Below are 21,449 nucleotides of genomic sequence, written 5' to 3' on the forward strand. Positions count from 1 at the left end.
AAAAGCATTGTGAGATGTACGTACAGCACATAAGCTGCAGCAGTTCAAGAAGGCAGATCATCTTCACTTTCTCAAGAACATCTAAGGAGGAAACAAAATGCTGGGCTAGCCACTGATGCGCACATCCCATAAATGAAATTAAAAACCCTCAATGATTTATAATTTATATAAATGCCTTTGATGAAGGGGCCACGATTATTACCTGAATTTGTTGATAACACAAAGGTGGGTGGAAACGTAAGAAATAAGGAGGCCTCAAAGGGATATTGAAAGGTTAACTGAATGGGCAAAGATCTGACAAATCAAGGAGATAACAAGGTGTGGAGCTGAAGGAACACAGCAGGCCAGGTTGCAGCAGAGAAGCAGAAAAGCTGATGTTTCAGGTCTGGACAAATCAAGTATTGAAAAATGTGAAGTTGCTCATTCGGGCAAAACAACTTGAAAAGAGTATATTATCTAAAAGGTGAGACATTGCAGGGTTCTGAGATGCATAGGGAGTTCAGTGTTCTACAGCAGAAGATTGGTATGCATGTATAGCAAGTAATTATGAAAGCTAATAGAATGTAATCATTGAGTGTGAGGGGAAGAGAATGCAAAATTAGAGATGCTACCTTTCAGTTCTACAGGGGATCGGTGAAACTATATCGGTATGGTCTCCCAACTAAATGAAGCATGTAAATGCTTTGGAGGCAACTCAGGGAAAGTTTACCAGACCAGTGCCTGGAATGAATGGGTTGTTTTGCAAGTAAAGTTTGGACAGGCTAGTTTTGTATGCACTGAAGTTTGAAGCGTGGGTAATGTCTTGATTGATTCAAATAAGAGGCTGGATGCTTTGACAGGGTTCATGTAAAAAGGTTGTTTCTAGAACTAGAACATAGAACATAGAACATTACAGCACAGTACAGGCCCTTCGGCCCTCGATGTTGTGCCGACCTGTCATACCGATCTGAAGCCCATCTAACCTACACTATTCCATGTACATCCATATGCTTATCCAATGACGACTTAAATGTACCTAAAGTTGGCGAATCTACTGCCATTACAGGCAAAGCGTTCCATTTCCTTACTACTCTCTGAGTAAAGAAACCACCTCTGACATCTGTCCGATATCTTTCACCCCTCAATTTAAAGCTATGCCCCCTCGTGCTCGCCATCACCATCCTAGGAAAAAGGCTCTCTCTATCCACCCTATCTAAGCCTCGATTATTTTATATGTTTCAATTAAGTCACCTCAACCTTTTCCTCTCTAACGACAACAGCCTCAAGTCCCTCAGCCTTTCCTCGAAAGACCTTCCCTCATACCAGGCAACATCCTAGTAAATCTCCTCTGCACCCTTTCCAGAGCTTCCACATCCTTCTTATAATGCGGTGACCAGAACTGTACACAATACTCCAAGTGCGGCCGCTCCAGGGTTTTGTACAGCTGCAGCATAACCTCTTGGTTCCGGAACTCGATCCCTCTATTAATAAAAACTAAAACACTGTATGCCTTCTTAACAGCCCTGTCAACCTAGGTGCAACTTTCAAGGATCTGTGTACATGGACACCGAGATCTCTCTGCCAAGAATCTTACCATTAGCCCAGTACTTTGCCTTCCGGTTACTCCAACCAAAGTACATCACCTCACACTTGTCTGCATTAAACTCCATTTGCCACCTCTCAGCCCAGCTCTGCAGCTTACCTATGTCTCTCTGCAACCTACAGCATCCTTTGTCACTATCCACAACTCCACCAACCTTAGTGTCGTCTGCAAATTTACTAACCCGTCCTTCTACGCCCTCACCCAGGTCATTTATAAAAATGACAAACAGCAGTGGACCCAACACCGACCCTTGCGGTACACTACTAGTAATTGGTCTCCAGGATGAACATTTCCCATCAACGACCACCCTCTGTCTTCTTTCAGCAAGCCAATTTCTGATCCAAACTGCTATATCTCCCACAATTCCATTCCTCCGCATTTTGTACAATAACCTGTTGTGGGAAACCTTATCGAACACCTTGCTGAAATCCATATACACCACATCAACTGGTTTACTCTCATCTACCTGTTTGGTCACCTTCTCAAAGAACTCAATAAGGTTTGTGAGGCACGACCTTCCCTTCACAAAACCGTGCTGACTATCCCTAATCAATTTATTCTTTTCTAGATGATTATAAATCCTATCCCTGATAACCTTTTCCAACACTTTACCAACAACTGAGGTAAGGTTCACTGGTCTATAATTACCAGGGTTGTCTCTACTCCCCTTCTTGAACAGGGGAAACACATTTGCTGTCCTCCAGTCGTCTGGCACTATTCCTGTAGATAATGACGAGTTAAAGATCAATGCCAAAGCCTCAGCAATCTCCTCCCTGGCTTCCCAGAGGATTCGAGGATAAATCCCATCCGGCCCAGGGGACTTATCTATCTTCACCCTCGATAGGATTTCTAATACCTCTTCCTTGTGAACCTCAATCCCACCTAGTCCAGTAGCCTGTATCTCAGTATTCTCCTCGACAACATTGTCGTTTTCTAGAGTGAATACTGTTGAAAAATATTCATTTAGTGCTTCCCCTATCTCTTCTGACTCCACACACAACTTACCACTACTATCCTTGATTGGCCCTAATCTTACTTTCATCATTCTTTTATTCCTTAAATACTTATAGAAAGCCTTAGGGTTTACCCTGATCCTATCCGCCCACAACTTCTCATGTCTCCTCCTGGCTCTTCTGAGCTCTCTCTTTAGGTCTTTCCTGGCTACCTCGTAGCCCTCAAGCGCCCTAAATGAGCCTTCACATCTCATCCTAACATAAGCCGCCTTCTTCCTCTTGACCAGAGATTCCACCTCCTTCGTAAACCATGGCTCCCGCGCTCTACAGCTTCCTCCCTGCCTGACAGGTACATCCTTATCTAGGACACACAGGAGCTTTTCCTTGAATAAGCTCCACATTTCTAATATGCCCATCCCCATAGAAGTCACTGTTTAAAAATAAGTCAGAAATAAGGAGTTTTTTTTCTCACAGAGGGTTGTGAGCTATGGGAACTGCCTTCACCAAAAGGTGGTGAAAGCATAGTCCTTGAATGTTTTTAAGGCAGCGGCAAATAGATTTTTAATATGAAAATGGATAGGTGAGAGTAAGGAGCAATCAGATCAGAATGACTGAGTATGCTTGAGAGGCTAAATGGTCTGTTCCCATTCCTGCACCTAATTTGCATGTTGGTAAGTTGATGAGATGTCAAATAAATTGGAAATCCAAGTACCCTACACATATAGGTTTCCTTTTAATCAACCTTCTTCTTACTTCCTTAAGTAACTCCAAAACTTGTCAAACATGATTACCATTTCACAGAACCATGTTGACTCTGCCTGACTGTATTAAGATTTTCTAAATGTCTTGCTATCCCTTCATCAATAATAGTTCTAATATTTTTCCCAACGACGTGTGTTAGGCTAATTGGCTTATGGTTCCTTGCTTTTGTTCATTCTCCTTTCTTGAATGGACATGGAATATTTGTGAATTTTCAATCCATTGGAACCTTTTCAGAATCTAGGGAATTCTGGATCATAATAACCAATGCATCCACTACCTCTACATCTCCAGCTACTTCCTTTATAACAAGACTTCTTTTTAGATGCAGGCTACCAGGTCCTGGATACATGTCAGCCATTAGTTCAGATAAAACATGTATTTTTTCAGTATAAAGATACAATATACAAGTACAGAGAGATACATGATATTATAGGTCAACTGAATTTCTTCTGTTCTTCTATCAATACTGCCAGAGCAAAATCATTTTACGATTTGAAGCTCTGGTACACTCGTTGAAAACTATCCATGAATTCCCGGTCTGGGCTGCCACTTCAAAATACTATTGAAACAAGTGTTGCATTGCTGGAAAGGCAGTTGTTTTGGATAAGACACGACAACGATAATCGTACCTTTAACATAATAAGGCTTCCCCAGGTACCTTTATATCGTCATCAAACACATCCTGACACAGCATTTGCTGCCTGTCTCTGGTTGCCCTTGAGAATGACTGCTTGAACACTGCAGTTCACATGCTGTCGGTACACTCACAATCCATTAGGGAGAGAATGCCAGGATTTAGACCCAGTGACACTGAAGGAACGGCAGTATATTTCTATCGGAATGGCGAGTGGCTTGGAGGGAAACTTGCAGGTGGTGGTATTTTCATGTATCTGTTGCCGTTGTCCTTCGAGCTGGAAGTGATTCGGGGTTTGGAAGGGTCTGGCACAGATCCCTGCACCACATTACTTTTTGTACCTTGCCAAAGAGAAAGTGACCCATTTAGGTCAACTCCTTCCTGTTAGCTGGCCAGACATCCATCCATTTATAGCGTTGATAGCCAGAGACTATTTCCCAGGGCAGAAATGGCTAACACGAGGGGTCATAGTTTTAAGCTGGTTGGAGGAAAGTATAGAGGGGATGTCAGAGGCGGGTTCTTTACACAGAGAGTTGTGAGAGCATGGAATGCATTGCCAGCAGCAGTTGTGGAAGCAAGGTCATTGGGGTCATTTAAGAGACTGCTGGACATGTATATGGTCTCAGAAATTTGAGGGTGCATACATGAGGATCAATGGTCGGCACAACATTGTGGGCTGAAGGGCCTGTTCTGTGCTGTACTGTTCTATGTTCTATGTTCTATGTCAGTATATTACCTCATGGCATAAACTTTTATTTTCTATGATAATTTTGATGATGCTTTTGATCAAATGACTTCTGGAAATTTAAGTACCATGCATCTAGTAGCCCGCTTTATTCAGTTGACAGGCTTTTTCTTCAAAGAACTCCAATAAATTGGGCAAATGTATTTCCCTTTCTCAAAGTATTGTTGATTCTCCCTGATTACCTTGATTTATTTTTCCAAGTGCCCTCCTATAATATCTTAATAATAACTTCCGACACTTCCGTACAACAAATGCCAAGCCAGCTAGCCTGTAATTTCCTGCTTTTGAAATAAAGAAGTTAAATTCACTATTTTATAATCTAATGGAGTCTTTCTTGAGTCTAGGGAAGTTTGTAAAAGTAAAATTATTGGACCAAATATTTCATTGGACACTCCTTTTGAAACCCTAGAATAAAGTCCAGCAAGACCCTGGGACTTGTCAACTTATTACTCCAACCATTTGTGCAGCACCATTTCCCTGATGGTAGTAATTTTCCAGTGTTCTTCTCTTCTTTCCATTTCTCCATATACAAATATTTTAAAAATGTTGTTTACATCACTGAAATGAAGATAGATACAAAATATTTGTTTAGTTCATTTGCTATCTCTTTATTTTCCCTCGTTACTCAACCAAACGCACTTGATATAGTACTTGTTCACTTGTTCACTTAGTAAATTCTTGTCTTTTTAGAAGTATTTCATAAAATCTCTTACTATCTGGTTTAATTTTTCTAGCTCACTTTCACTTATCCTCTAATTTTTTTCTTCATATTGATCATTCAGTCTTTCTGTCCTTTTTTTTACTCCGTCTATGACATGCTGTCCATCTTTGCCCATTGACGTGCTTTTTCTTTAAGTTTAGCAATATCTTTTACTGTTTTAGTTAGCTATGGGTCATGGGTCTTCCCCATGGATTTGCTCTTTCCTGGTTAAATCTATTTATTCGGTATATTCTGAGATATATCGTCTGTCAATGTATCTCTATGACCTCTCCTTTAATCTAATTTGCCAGTTCACTTTAGCTAGCTCTGATTTCATGCCCTCATGATTTCCCATATAGCCGTTTAAAATTCTAACCTAAGACTGACACAGGCTGAATGTATAATGCAGATATATACTGATTGCTGCTACTTAGGGGCATCTTCACAATAACGTCTTTAATTAATCTTATCACATTGCACAATACCAGGTCTTGCGTAGACTACTCTCTGATTGCCTCCAGAATGTGTTATTTGAAGCAACTCTCCTGAAATCATTCTACTAATTCCTCATCTAGGCTACCTTTGTTCACCAGTTATTGACAGTCTAAATGTGGATTAAAAGATCTCATGACTTTTGCTGTATCTTTGGGACAAGCACCCAGTTTATTCTTTGATACTCCATTTGACCTCATGGCAGCTGCAAGGAGGCTTGTAGACCACTCCCATAAATAACTTGCCTTTATAATTTCTCATCTTTATCCTAACTGCTTCCATTTTTCCTGGTTGCTTAAACTTCGGCCATCCTCTCTATTCTCTAATTAACATATCATCCCTCCACCTCTTTCCTAACTTCCTGAATGTCCTATACTCCTCAATGTTCCTGCAGCCATGTCACAGTGATGGCTATCCAATCAGATTTGCACAATCAGTTCATCTGCACTATTTTGAATGCTGTGCGCTTTCAGATGCAGAGCCTTCAGGGTTGTCCTTTATATTGTTTTTGTACAGTTAGTTAAGCCTGCAATATCAGTCCTGAGACATGGGCACAGTCAGCTTGTCATGGTCAAAACCCTCTTCAGAGAGGGAGTGAGGATCTGAATGTTGGACAGTTTACCACCTGTTTTAGATTTTTCTGCCCTATGGAAACTGTTTTCTCCTGGAATGAGAGAAAGAGAGGAATTGAGAGAGAAGATAATGGTTAGTACAGCTGTTAATGCTGGGGCTAGTGGGGCAAGGAGGTGAGATGTCCTGAGCGAGTGTGTAGACAGTGCAGAGAACATGCAGGATGTGGGTAGGCGTGTTGGGATGGGTGAGAAGCTTGAATCAGGGCAGTAAAAACAAAGTAATGTTGTAGTGTAACAGGTTACAATATTTTCTCCCCACTTTCTGCTTTTCTCTTCAACAACAATTTATATTTCTATGACACTTTTAAAGTAAAAAATATCCCACAATGCTTCACAGGAAGATTGAAAAACAAAACAGGAACTGAGTGACAAAGGTGGTTTGGGATCTGGGGGACCAAAAGCTGGTCAAAAAGGTTAGTTATAAAAAGTAACTTAAAGGAGGAAAGTGAAATAGAGTAGAGGAGGCACAGTGAGACAGTTCCAGTGCAGGAACCGAGAGAACTGAAAGCATGGCCACCAATTTTGGAACGATTAGTACTGGGAATATATAAGTGGACAGAAGTACAGCAGCACAAACGTCTTAGAGGGTTGTTAGGTTGGAAGATATAAGGAGAGGCAAGGCCATCGTGGGATTTGGAAACAAGGGTAAAAGTTTTAAGACCAAGTCATTTGTTAATAGACAGCCAATGCACACTGTGGGAGAGGACACCTATCCAAGTTTCTCATTGCCATAAAACATACCCCCAAATGTTGTTGGACAGTGCCAAAGGGCCATTATATATGGCTGCAGTTTATCGCTCTTCTTGCTGCCAATAAACCTATTTGTCCTTGTATACAGCCTCTCTCTGTCACTATCAGGACATTTGTTGTCTGCACTTCTCCTTTTTCATAACATTGCAGGCTTCACCAAACCTTTACATCTCAACTGCTTTCCCCAGTATTCAATGTCAAACTGTAGAGCACAGAGTTGGGTAAACCCCATTTTATTTTCACAGCTGAAGAAAACAGAAAATTTATGTTAAACCTGTATCCATGCCTCTAAGTCACTGTTCATATTAATCGAAGATTTGAAAATGATTAAAGGCGACTGACAAAATGAGCAACAGCGATATGAGAACAAAACTTCCTTAAACAATGAAATTGTTTGGAATTTGGAATGTATTGCTTGAGAATGCAGTGGCACTAATTTAATTGCGAGTTTCTAAAGAGAATTGGATAATTATCTGAAGAATCATTGACTTGAAGTAAATTGCTCTGACAGAGAACCAGTACAGGCATGCTGTGCTGATTGATCTGAAAGGTCTCCTTGTGTACTGTAACCAACCTATGATTTATGAGAATTCCCGAGAAAGCTGAAAATATTAAAAATTCATTAGTTCTTTACTTGATGAATGGAATGTGTGGTGTAAATAAAAAACGATGATAGTTGTAAAAGTAAACTTTAAACTGGTTAGATAATCCATACTCATTTACTCTGTGCTCGTTTTACTTTGTGAGTTTTCTCAGTTTCACTTGCTTTGTATCCAAGCAACTCGTTTTGTTTATTCAGATTGTGCATATAACATTTTCAGTCATTTCAACCAATTAAAAAGTTCTGAAGCTAAATGTATTTTTTCATATGGCAGTGATCATAAACCATAGGCCCAGGCCACTGCCATTGGACATGGGGTCAGTTCACACTTTGGTAGATGGTGGGAATTTAAATTCAGTTATTAAATCTGGAATAGAGAATGAGACTCAGCAGTGGCGACTGTTAAACTATCAACAATTTTTGTGAAAAAACCTTTGAATGCCATTAAAGGATGGAAGTCAGCTGTCAATACCAAATCTGGCTACCAAATGAATTATTCAATTTCAACAGTAATTAGGCATGCAGAACAAATATTAGCCTTGCCGGCAATGCCCGTATCCCATTTTAGAAAGATGTAAAGCATAAAAAAAATGCACTTTCTGTTTCCAAACACCTAACTAGTTCTGAATCACCTTCTATTTTGAGCTCAGTGAAGCATTTATTAACATGATGTGGAGGTGTCGGTGTTGGACTGGAGTGGACACGGTCAGAAATTGCACAACAGCAAGTTGTAGCCCACCGGGTTAATTTAAAACACAAGCTTTCGGAGCCTCACTCCTTCTTCAGGTGTTAGTGAGAGAGGTAATATCAGACACTGAATTTATAAGTAAAAGATCAAACGGTCACACCACTGATGATGTACTAAACAAACGCAAAATGCTGTTAAATCTTTAATCGGTTGGAAGGTTTTAATTGATTAATATGTATATGTAAATCACTTAATTCCTTGTCACTGCCCTGAGAGAACTAAAGGTTTCAAGGCTTTATCAGTGTAAAGAAGAGTGACATTTTAGGTCAGACAATGCATGTTAGATGTGAGGCCGTGTTTAGAATCTGTTTGTGTTTTGGTTTGGAGTCAAACTGGTTCTATTTCTAAAGTTGGAATTTACAAAACGCCACACTGACTGATTGTCTATAAGTTCGTGCTTTTTGAACAAAACAGAATGTATCTGCAAATACAAATTCACCGTATGGATTTGTGTGTGGGTGGGTGTGAGTGTGTGTTTGGGTATGTGTGTGGGATAGAGACATGTATCTGTGTACGTGTGTAGGAAAGTGAGAATGTGAGTGTGTGAGTGAGGGGACAATAGAGAGTAGGTGAATGTGTGTGTGGGAGTGAGGGGGTAGAGAGAAAGTGTGAGTGTGTCTGTGTGTTTGAGGGAGAGAGAGTGAGTGTGCGCGCGTGCGTGTGTGTGTGTGTGTGCGTGTGTGTGTGTGTGAGAGAGTGTATAGTGTGGTGGGGTCACATGTAGTGCGACACAAACCCAAGGCTCCAGTTGAAGCCATCCTCACGGGTACTTGGCTATCAGCCTCTGCTCGGCAACTCTGCATTGTTGTGTATCCCAAAGTCTGCTTTAGAGGATGTTTATCCAAAGATCCGAGGCTGAAGTGATCTCCCACTGGGAGGGAACATCCCTGTCTGACGATTGTTGTTCTGTGTCTTTCCATTCATTGTCATAGCATCTGCATGGTTTCGCCAATTTTCCATGCCCCAGGGCATACTTGCCTGCAGTGTATGAGATGGACAGCATTCGCCGAGTCACATGAGTATCTGCCGCGCACGTGGTGGATGGTGTTCCCACGTGTGATGGTAGTGACCATTTTGAAGATCTGACATGTCTTGCAGACGTTGCTATGACAGGGTTGTGTGGTGTTGTGGTTGATGTTATCCTGAAGTCTGGGTAGTTTGCTGCAAGTAATGGTCTGTTTAAGGTTTGGCGGTTGTTTGAAGGCAAGAAGTGAAGGTGTGGGGAAGATCTTGGCAAGATGCTTCACTTCATCGATAGGTTGCGAAGAACACGGTGTAGTTTCTCCACTCCTGGGAAGTGCTGGGCACTGAGGGTACTCGATCAGACGTACCCCATGTCAGTCTTTGAAGGACATCATTATGGCTTTTCGCTGTGGTATGTTGGAACTGGCGATTGATGAGTTGAACATCGTATCCTGTTCCTATGAGGGCATCCTTCAAAACCTTCAGGTGTCCATCTCGCTCAGATCCTGTGTGTGCATAGGGCTTGACCATAAGGGATGGCTGTTTCAATATGTTTAGGGTGGAAGCCAGAGGAGTGCAGCATCGTGAGGTTATGGTAGGCTTGCGGTCAAGTGAGTTACTGAGGTGTCAGTCCCTGATGGAGATCCGTGTTTTTGAGAATGAGACTGATTCTAAAGAGTAGTCCATGGTAAGTCTGATGGTGGGATGAAACTTGTTGATATAACTATGTGGTTGTTTCATTGATTCCTTGTCATGAGTCCAAAGGAAGAAAATGTCATCAATGAATTTCGCTGTATAGCATTGGTCGGAGATTCTGTGAAGCAAAGCAGTGGTGTTCAAACCTGTGCATGAAACTGTTGCCATATTGAGCAACAAATCTCATCCCCATGGCTGTTCTGATTGAAAAACCGGTTGTTGACGGTGAAGACGTTGTGGCCAAGGATGAAGTGGAAGAGTTGTAGGATGGCATCTGGAAGTTGGCAGTTGGTGCTTATTCAGTACTGAGACTCTTGTAGCGATGCCTTCAACGTGGGTGATGCTGGTGCAGAGTGCCAAAACATCCATTGTGACGAGGAACATTCCTGGTTAGACTGGTCCGTGGGTGCTGAGTTTCTGTAAGAAATCTGTAGTGCTGTGACAGAAGCTGGGGGTTTCCTGTACGTTGGGTTTCAAGATGGCCTCGACATAGCCAGAGAGATTCTCACATGGGGTCCCATTGTCTGATGTGATGGGACATCCAAGTGTGTTGGCTTTGTATATCTTTGGAAGGTAGTAGAAGTCCCTTATACGAGAAGTACATGGGATGAGAGTGCGTAAAATACTCTGAAGGACTGGATCAAAAGTCTTGATCAGTCTGTTGAGTTGACGAGTGTGTTCTTTGGTCGGATCAGCAGATAACTGTCTGTAGTGTTCCTGGTTGTTCATTTGTCGTTATGCTTTCTTGCAGTAGTCCATTCTATTCTGTATGACAGTGGTGCCTCCTTTGTCTGCTGGATTTATGACAATGTCGCGTCCATTTGAAGCATGCGGTCAGATAAGTTGATGATCAAGTTTCTAGTAGTACCCATGAGGATGGCCTCAAACGGGATCTTCGGTTCATGCCGCACTACAGGTGACCCTACCCATTATACACACACCCTCTCTGTCTCTCTCTCTCACGCGCAAACGCACACACACTCACTCACTCACTCACATACACACACTGTCACATAGATCCTCCCTCATACACACACTGTCTTTCAAGCATTCACTCAGTCACATGCACACACACTCTCACATAGATCCTCCCTCATACACGCATTGTCTTTCAAGTGCTCACTCGCTCACGTACACACACACTCTCACATAGACCCCCCCTCATACACGCACTGTCTTTCAAGCACTCACTCACTCACATGCACACACACTCTCACATAGATCCTCCCTCATACACAGTCTTTCAAGCGCTCACTCACTCACTCACTCACACACACATTCACATACACACACTCTCACGTAGATTCTCCCTCATACTCTTTTAAGCATGCACGTGCACACGTGTGCACTCACACATGCGCATGCACACACACGCACACACACACTCACTCTGTCTCCCACCTCACACACATTCACTCTGTCTCCCACCTCACTCTCTCTCACACACACATACAAACGCGTACACATGTACTCACTCACTCTTTCTGTATCCCCACCTTATTCAACACGCACGCACACACTCTCTTTCTCCCTAACACACGCGTGCCCACGCACACACACACAAACGTGAATCTGTGTAGTGAATTTGCATTTATAGATACATTCTATTTTGTTTCAAAAGCACACAATTTGTGGACAGTCAGTCAATGTGGTGTTTTATAAATTCCTACTTTAGAAATAAAATCAATCTGACTCCAAACCAAAACACAAACAGATTCTAAACAAGGTGTCACACCTAACATACATTGTCTGACCTAAAATGTCACCTCATCCTTACACTGATAAAGCCTTTAGTTCTCTCAGGGCAGTGACTTGAAGGAGTTCAGGGATTTACATATACATATTAATCAGTTAAAGCCTTCTAACTGATTAAAGGTTTAACAGCGTCTTAGGTTTGTTTAGTACATCCTCATCAGTGGTGTGACCCTTTGAACTTTTACTTATAAATTCTGTGTCTGATACCACTTCTCTCACTAATACCTGAAGGAGGAGCGAAGCTTCGAAAGCTTATGTTTTCAAATAAGTCTGTTGGACTATTACCTGTTGTCGTGTGATTTCTGACATTTGTTAACAGTTATTGGTTTCTCACTGATGGCTTATATCTGTTCATTTCTATCAGACTTTAATGCAGACTGTAATTTGTATTTCTCCTTAATGCACAGGAGTTATGAGGATGTCAATTGGGACTGTAAGTTGGGGACCAAAATCAAACCAGAAGATGCAACACAGGAAAAAATAGGTGACCCCATATCACGACATGCTACATTGAAACGATATGATCCAAGCCCTCATATGTGGCAGGTAAGTAATAACATTTTCTCGTCTTTTGATGTGTTAAGGAACGCATGCTCCGAAACATTACAGACATTGATGCCCCTCTGGATTTATCCTCCCGTCCATTTCTCCCGATTGGCCACTTACACTGACACCCCTTTACTCACACTCGCTTATACTGATGCATCCCCTTCACTCACACTGCCCCCCTGACAATCACACTGACCCCTCACTCTCACTGACACCCCACTCCTCACTCAGACTGACCCATCCTCGCTCACACTGACCCTCCCATCACTCAGACCAACCCCCCCATCACTCACACTGACCCTCCCATTACTCACACTGACCCACCCATCACTCAGACTGACCGTCCCTTCACTCACCCGGCACCCCCCATCACTCACACTGACTCACCCTCACACACACTAAGCACCCCCATCACTCATAGCACCCTCCCTACTACTGAAACTGACCCCCCATCACTCACACTGACCCTCTTATTACTGACACTGACCCTCCCATCCCTCAGACTGACCATCCCAACACTCAGACTGACTCACCGTCACTCACACCTCACACTGACCCTCCCATCATTCATACTGACCCTCCATCACTCACTCACACTCATCACTGAATCAGAAACGATCACCCTAACTTGGTGGTATCAGTAAAGTGAGGTAAACTAGGTCATGAGGTTATAGATCTCGATGGGTTACAATTCTGCTATTGCTGATAACCAACAGTGTTTCATGGAAGCCGAGTTTGTCGCTGCGCGCTCTGATCTGAATCTATCCCATGTAACAAAGCGATAGTTCTATCCAATAGGCAGACCAGGGAAAGACAACATTGCAGTTCCTTTCCTGAAGGACATGAATGAAGCACAGGTGTTTTTATTGGCAGCATGGCAGTTTCGGTCACCATTACTGATACTAACTTGTGATTCAAAGATTAATTAACTAACTGAATTTAAACTAACAACAAACGTAGTGGCCTTTGAAAAGCTTGTCATTAGGTTACTTGTCCAAGTGCTAACCCTGGGACAGAAAGTTTGTTCCTACATAAAATAGTCTCATTCCAAAAGATCAAACAAAAATTCACCAGTCTGCTGTCAAACTATTAGTAGGATTGGTATACAATGTGATTTCAGATTATAATGGATTCCTTATCTTATCTGGATGGGATGCTGTACAAAAAGATTGTAAGCTATTTCAAGAACGAGGTTAGATCATGACAGAAATCAGCTGTTGTTGCTGATGCAATACACATCTCTGAAACATTGACTGTGTGGATCCACAAAGCAGCTGCCAGTTGCATGGGGGACCCACAACCAAGAGAGTTATTTAAAGGACCAAGCATTCAACTCGCATGTGCCATGCTTTTGAGTTATTTCTGCAATTGCAAATGTTGTTGTTGTATTGTCACATGTTTTTGGAGACCTGTCACTGCGTTCAAAAGCAGAGCTCCCAAACGTGCCGGTGCTTATCAAGTGGAAACAGCTTTCAGTGGTTCATGCATGTCTGCAGAATGGAAGACAGTCACATACTCATCGATACCTGTACGGTGAGATAACCAGAGTGAAATGACCACTGAGGTTGTGCAGGTGTGACATGAAGGCACATAACATTGACGGTCTGTTTGTACAGATATTAATGAGTATTACAAAATAAGGAGATGTTAGTGAACATAAGCCAGAAGCAAAACAGCATGATGAAATCTCCTTAATATCTATACATGCAGACAATGAAGGCCATCAATTTAACTGGGACAAAGTAACCGTAGTAGTCCAAGCCAAACATAGACACGCACAGGAATTTCTAGAGGCATGGCTCCCCACCCATATTTCAATCAACAAACATATACAATTGGACCCCATATACAAACCCATACAGATCAAAACCGGAAATGACCACACTCACCATAACGGACCGGACAGTATAAATTCCAAGTGGAGTAGAATAACATCGCTTCTTCGGAGGCTCCACTGATGATGTTACCTAGCACGGTGACGAAATGCCTGAACGAAAACAAGCCAGCCCAGCGAGCAAGTCAACAACTTCAGGAAGTTCCACAGTTTTGGCTCAATAACTGTGAAGGAATAATGATATATTTCCAATCAGAATAGTGAGTGTCTTTAGGGGAATTTGTAGGTAGTAATAAACCCATGCATGGCTGCTCTTGTTCTTGTAGATGTCAAAGGTTGAAGACAGTATCAAAGTATCTTCAGCAAACTGACACAGTGCAGCTTCGATATGATGTACACTATTACCACTGCCCACCGGTGTTTAATTCATTCAAGAGACGAAGGCATCGCTAGCTAGGCCAGCATTTATTGCCCAGAGGGCAGGTAAGAGTCAACCACATTGCTGTGAGTCTGGAGTCACATGTAGGCCAGACCAGGTGAGGACAGCAGTTTCCTTCCCTAAAGGACATCAGTAAACCAGATAGATAGCCTGATGATCAGCAATGGATTCATGGTCATCATCAGATTGTTATTGCTGTTTTTTTCTGTTGGATTCAAATCCTATCATCTGCATTATTGGCGGGATTTGACCCCAGGTCACTAGAGCACTCCTGGGTCTTTGGGTTAACAGTCCAATGATAACACTACTAGGCCATCACCTCCTCTCTGAGAGGGGGCAATGTTTACAGTGCTGGATGGGATGCCAATCAGGCGAGCTGCCTGTCCTGAATGGTGTTGATTTCCTTGAATGTCATTGAAGCCATACCCATTTCACCAAATGAAATTACACTCCTGAGCTGTAGCATCCAGGTCGGTCAGAAGATTTCATCACTTCAGAGTGCAAGAGAGGTGGAAATTGTGGTTGCGCTGTGTCGAAAGCTACAACATCACTAACAATGGTGTAGTGAGGCTCTTCAATTATCATGTGTTTTCCGAGACAACTTACCATCATTCTCTCTGAGCTGGGAACAATGCCTCAGGCGATTCACATTCACCAAGCAGGTGGTCATAGAGTTCAACAACTTTGTTCAACATCACTTGGCGTCTCAGAAAACAGGGATGTAATTCCAATGGCCAGCAAAGTCAGTGCCACTAAACATCTGCATAGCTGGATTTCTCTAATTTCAAGCATTAATTATCTATCATCTTCTAGTACACCATCCACCAATACATACAGGAGGCTATCTCTTCAAGTAAGGCAATGGTGTCATATTCCCAATGAGAGGGTATGAGGCTTTGCCAGTGACATTCCTGATGCACGGTGCTGTTGACAGCTCACATATGACTCCACTGGTCCCACATGTTGCTGGGGAAACTGATGGAAACAGCAAGGGTGAAGGAGAGGAGCTGGTGTGGAACCCATGCACTTGTAACTAGAATATGTGACCGTGGTGGCGCAGTTGGAATTGAGAAGGACCTAAAGCACTAACATGCCATCATTCTGAACGTTCTCAACAATTGCAGATCCTCACCACAGGTAGCACAGCCTTCTGTGTCAGATAAAGGCGTTGAATGCACACCTGTACATGCCACTCTGTCCTACACCTCTCTTTTTGTGAACAACCTTGTGTATGGGAAACATGCCAGTGATTGTGTTAAACTGCATTTGATTGATGCTTCTATTAGACCTGACTAGCTATGGGCATATGGGGACAGTGACAGAGATGGGTTTGAGGTTATCTTCAATGGATGGTGTGAGAGCAGGCTTTCTGAGTCATCGACATAAACCCAAATGAGTCCTTAACTAGGGACAATTGAAAGGGATGGTGATAGGTCAGGGCTGGGCAGGATGGTGGTAGGGTATCAAGCAGGATGTTGGTGTGGTGCACTGAGCAGCATGAGAGTTCGGTGGAAGATTGAGTTGGAGATATTCTTTGAAAATGCATAAATCATTAAGCAATGTAGGCTCGGAGTTTTTGTCACAGAATTCAAGAATTCAAGAAATTATAGCAATTATTTGTGAAGTAGATTGAGTGAGGTAAATGTCACAGAGCAGAAAACAGCAAAATATTTCATAGCAGTGTGCACTTCTCTGTTTCTGTCTGAAGGATAAGAATCCCAGGAGTTCAGGTTAGTTTAAAGTATTCAGATTCCTCCACCTTGCTTCGCTAAATGGAATTTGTAAGAACGCTATGACGTTTGGCTGATGGTGTTTATCAAACATTTCTGTTTAATTCAACCACTGCAGGAGGCAAGGTTTCTTTTGGAGTGGAAGTTCTTTAGCTAGGTCCTCCCTTCATCTGATGTGCTGCTTATTTGGCATTGTCAAACACGTTGTGAAGGATGTTAGGATGAGGTTGAAGTCAGTTTACCCACCTTGTAGATGATTTTGTTCATTCTACAAATATAGCATCCTTTAAACCAGATGTATAAACAAGTGGTGGAGTATTATGGTAGGAGCCACAGACATCTGCCACTTCTCAATATGTCTGGGATTTGTATGGTCATTCAATTGTACAAGCATCAGATTGAATTCAAATCTGTTTTGTTTCTGCTTAATAATTTACTTGGGCTGCTAAATTCAAAGTCCTTACAACTTATAGAAATTTGTCTTGAAGGAGAGAGAGGGCGGTGTTGGAAGGATGCTTTTCAGACTGGAGGCCTGTGACCAGAAGTGTGCCACATGGTTCGGTGCTGGGTCCACTGCTTTTTGTCATTTCTATAAATGATTTGGATGTGAACATGGGAGGAATGGTTATTAAGTTTGCAGATGACACCAAAATTAGTGATGTAGTGGACAATGAAGAAGGTTATCTCAGAGTACAGTGGGACCTTGATCAGATGGGCTAATGGGCTGAGGAGTGGCAGATTTAGATAAATGTGAGGTGCTGCATTTTGAAAGGCAACTCGGGGCAGGACTTATACAATTAATGGTGAGGTCCTGGGCAAATGTTGCTGAACAAGAAGATCTTGGAGTGCAGGTTCATAGTTCCTTGAAATTAGCTGGACAGGTTAGTGAAGAAGGCATTTGGTATGTTTGCCTTTATTGATGAGTGCAGTGAATACAGGAGTTAGGATGTCATGGTGTAACTGTGAAGTCATTGGTTAGGTCACTTTTGGAATACTCCTCTCATTTCTGGTCTCTCTGCTAAAAGAAATACTTTGTTAAACTTGAAGGTGTTCAGAAAAGATTTACAAGGATTTTGCTGGGTTTGGAGAGTTTTAGCTACAGTAAGAGGCAGAATAGGCTGGGGTTATTTTCTCTGGAGTGTCAGAGGCTGAGGGGTGACTTTACAGAGGTTTATAAAATCATGAGGGGCGTGGATAGGATGTACAGCTAAGGTCTTTTTTCCAGGTAGAGGAGTCCAAAACTAGAGGGTAAAAGTGAGAGGGGAGAGTTTTGAAAGGGTCCCAAGGAGCAACTTTTTCACTTAGAGGGTGGTGTGTGTATGGATTGAGCTGCCGGAGGAAGTGGTGGAGGCTGGTATAATAACAACATTTAAAAGGTATTGGATAGTTATATGAATAAGAAGGGTCTTTTGCACTTCTTTGGACTGTGGGAGGAAACCAGAGCACCCAGAGGAAGCCCACACAGGTGCAGGGAGAACATATACCCTCCACACACCAGTTGCTTCAGGGCAGATTTGAACCCAGGTCCCCAGCACCATGACGTAGCAGAGCTAAACACTGAGCCACTGTGCTTCCAGATTCTACAATCAGTATGATAAAGTTTGCTGCTGAAGAAGATGCATTGTGTATTTCCTTTATGTAATATATACACATAGCTAAAAGCCTATCTGTAAGTGTAGATAGCTTATTCTGTTATTTACCCTTCTGTAGGCTGTGGGTGGACATGGACACTGGAACAAAAGTCAGTCTCGACCCTTCACTGCTGCAGCTAAACCAATCAACTTGTGAGTAATTCACTTTTGGTCTCTTATTAAAATAAGCCTTTCTACCTCAATTTTGTTCAACCAATCTCTTGCGCATGGCTGAAGCAGCAAGCATTTTCAAGAAAATGGCATTTACATATGGGAATTGGTTTTTATTTGTACAAATAGGATGTGTGTACTTAAATTTAAAATAATCAATGAACCCTAGCGTTACAGGCCCTCTTGTGGTGCATGGTAGTGTAATAAAAATCTCTGAGCTGGTTAATTCGAAAAAATGGTTAAATGTAAAAACACAGCTTTGTAGGCCCTCTCGTGTGCAGTGATAGTATCCCTACCCTGGATTAGGTCAGCCTGGGTTCAAGCCCCAACTGCCCCAGTGGTATGTAATGGCTTCTCTGAACAGCTTGGTTAGATAAGTCAGTTAAGTCAAAACATTTAATCCTAATGTTGTGATTAGTTACAAAAATAAAGCTGTTTAAAGGACTGACGTAGATGCAATTCTGCAGAAATAACTCTAATGTAATGTTTTACAGTACAAGCCTTTTCCCCAAAATTCATCAAATTCCACTGTACAGGTGAGAAACTTCATTACATAAAAATTGCAGAATATTCTCCTGATGGTGTGCTGGAACTAACTTTCTTCTCACTTTTTTTATTGACAGTGGTTCTGTGGGTGGTAATAATCTGGAGGATAGAGATAACCCTTACGCCGACTTTACCCCCTTCACTGTACCTCGAACTGAAAAGCCACGTCAGACAGATGCACCCTAGTACGTATGTAAAAATACCCTGGTTCAGGGCGAGGAAAGGTGCCTTTACTTTATAGTTCTATTGTGTTACACCATTCTACTATTAAATCTTTAAGCAATGAAAGAGTTGTAATTTCAAAAGGATTGAGTGTTAATTCAAATTGTAATTCTGTTTGCTTGGGACAGTTTATAGCTATAGTTTTAGGGATTGAAACATTCAGCGAAAGGATAAGAAAATAATTAAGTGTGGAATGTAGAAGTTATAACTTCATTTAATGAAGTATTAACTAGGATTCTAATGATTATTGACATTTTTTCCTTGAAGAGTGTGGTTTTAATCATGCTTAAACCTTTTACAAATCTAATGAATGATAAATGATTCAATTTAAAGAACTGCAGTGCAACTTCTCCAGTGGGAGTCAGATCATTTCTGGGTTTTGGAATTTTCTGCATTACAGGATAATGTTAGAATGTCTGAGCACAAGGCATTGGACAGAAAATTACCATGGAAATATATATTTACCCAAAACATGACACAAATAAAACATCATTAAGCAGTGATAGAAATTGTTTAATGTATAAAGTGCCCAGTTCCAAAGTACTATATTAAAATGGCACTGTGGCATTGAAGGAATGTTTGGGTCTGCTCAAAAAGCTTCTTGACAAAGAGTGTTTGTAAGCATTTCATTTACAAACAAGAGACGTTACAGTGTAATCAGTTTAATTTAATTTTGTTTCCACCTGTTCTTTCAGCAGCAGTACTATTTTTTGCCTTTGTTATTTTCCTTTCCTCAGTTGCCCAAATATACCTGGTTATACAGGTAAAAGACAATGGAATGTCACAGTAGCTGATAAATCCAACTTTTCAAGATTGTTCCATCCACCAGAATGCAATGGGTAAGTAGCTGACTGCAATGATAGAGTTTATGTCTTGGCTCGGAGCAAAGGACACGGTGCCAGGACAGTAACAAACTTGATGAAATGAGCTGGCTTTACATTACCATGTGGTCGCACTGGCTGAATTTATGCAGTGATGATTGATCAACTAACTTTAAAAATTTTTGGAAGCTTCATATAAGTTGGGAGTACTGAGTGCTGGAGACCATAGCCATGGGCCTGAACTGCTGTTGAAGAGCTTCTGACTGACTTGAAAACAATCATTACTATTGAAATAACAATCAGTTAAATCGAGGCAAAAGCGAGGCCATGTTCTTTGGGAACTGGGGTGTCCGATCCTTTATCTCCTTTGCCTTCAAGACAGATTACCTGAAGCTGCTGGACATATTGTTCAGACGGGCTGGGGCATGTCCTAAAACTTGTGAGGAGCATCTTGCCAAAGTGAGGCAGAAACTGGGCAGATGGCAGCACTGTGCCCTCTCTCAGTTGCTGGTAAAACCCTGGTCTCAGGTGGGAGGTACACTCAGTGTTGTTATACATGGCACAGATCTGGTCCATTCCCCGAACCTGTGCCATTGCAGTCACCAGAGCCATGTTCCACCTCACCTGGAGGTCAAAGATGAGCTGTATCTGCAGGGACACCATGTACAAAGCCCCAGATAAAGGAGGGGAAGGATATACCCAACGTTGCCTCCATCCCGATGGCCACCTTTGTGTGCAGCTGCATTGAGCTGTGCACAGACCCTCAGTACACAAACACCAAGTGATACTATGTACTGAGGCTCTTCCTGTCCCTGGTGTTACGGAAGATGGGTCTGGCCTCACTGCCACAGAATGTTCCAAGCAATTCGGCTGTTCAATATCACACGTCTCTCATGGAAAAATTTTAAAAAGACACCTTTGACCACAAGTCCATCAGGTCGAGGTCGGCACATAATGTGCTTGAGATCTGCAGGAAAAGGAGAGGCTGGATCCCCTTCAGGCTGTTCCCTGAGCAGACTGTCAAAGCCATTTGGCAGAATGCCTCATCACCAGCGCTTTCTAACAGGCACCAAGATGTAGCTTGGCTGGTGGTGAGAAGTCACTCTCCATCAGATCCTCCTTGTACACCCAGTCTCTGTACTCCACTGCATGCTGCCCACAGAGTGGCTGCACTGGTGGGGAGGCTGTCACACATCTCCTTCTGGAACGTGCTTTTACAAAGAAACTCTGGACAGAGATGCAGTGGATTTTGTCAAGGTTTGCGCCGAGTAGCCCCGGGACACAGGACTCAGTGCTGTACGGTCTGTAGCCTGGGGATGCACTCTGCACTTGGAGGAGCATCAGTTTGGTGAAAGATGCTGTTTGGTCTGTCTGAAATTTGTTGGTCTCTCAGTGTAGAGGGTTAACCTCGGCCGAGTGTTGCAGACTGGTACATTTCAAGGCTCAGGACTAAGTGCTGAGGGACGCACCAAAGCTTGGGGCATCTTCTGCCA

The 21,449-nt window shown here is 42.3% G+C and overlaps 1 protein-coding gene across 1 annotated transcript in view; it reads left to right on the forward strand.

Annotated features, from left to right (window-relative positions):
• Nucleotides 1-21,449, forward strand: part of LOC125460377 (spermatogenesis-associated protein 48) — a 39,833-nt gene that overhangs the window by 12,204 nt on the left and 6,180 nt on the right. Inside the window, exons 4-8 of the mRNA XM_048547814.2 lie at nt 12,421-12,559; nt 18,276-18,349; nt 18,862-18,903; nt 18,991-19,098; nt 19,873-19,974. Coding sequence (XP_048403771.1) covers nt 12,421-12,559; nt 18,276-18,349; nt 18,862-18,903; nt 18,991-19,098; nt 19,873-19,974 — 465 coding nt within the window. The remainder of the gene's footprint in view (nt 1-12,420; nt 12,560-18,275; nt 18,350-18,861; nt 18,904-18,990; nt 19,099-19,872; nt 19,975-21,449) is intronic.

This window comes from Stegostoma tigrinum, chromosome 2 (assembly GCF_030684315.1).
Source record: "Stegostoma tigrinum isolate sSteTig4 chromosome 2, sSteTig4.hap1, whole genome shotgun sequence".
NCBI lineage: Eukaryota > Metazoa > Chordata > Chondrichthyes > Orectolobiformes > Stegostomatidae > Stegostoma > Stegostoma tigrinum.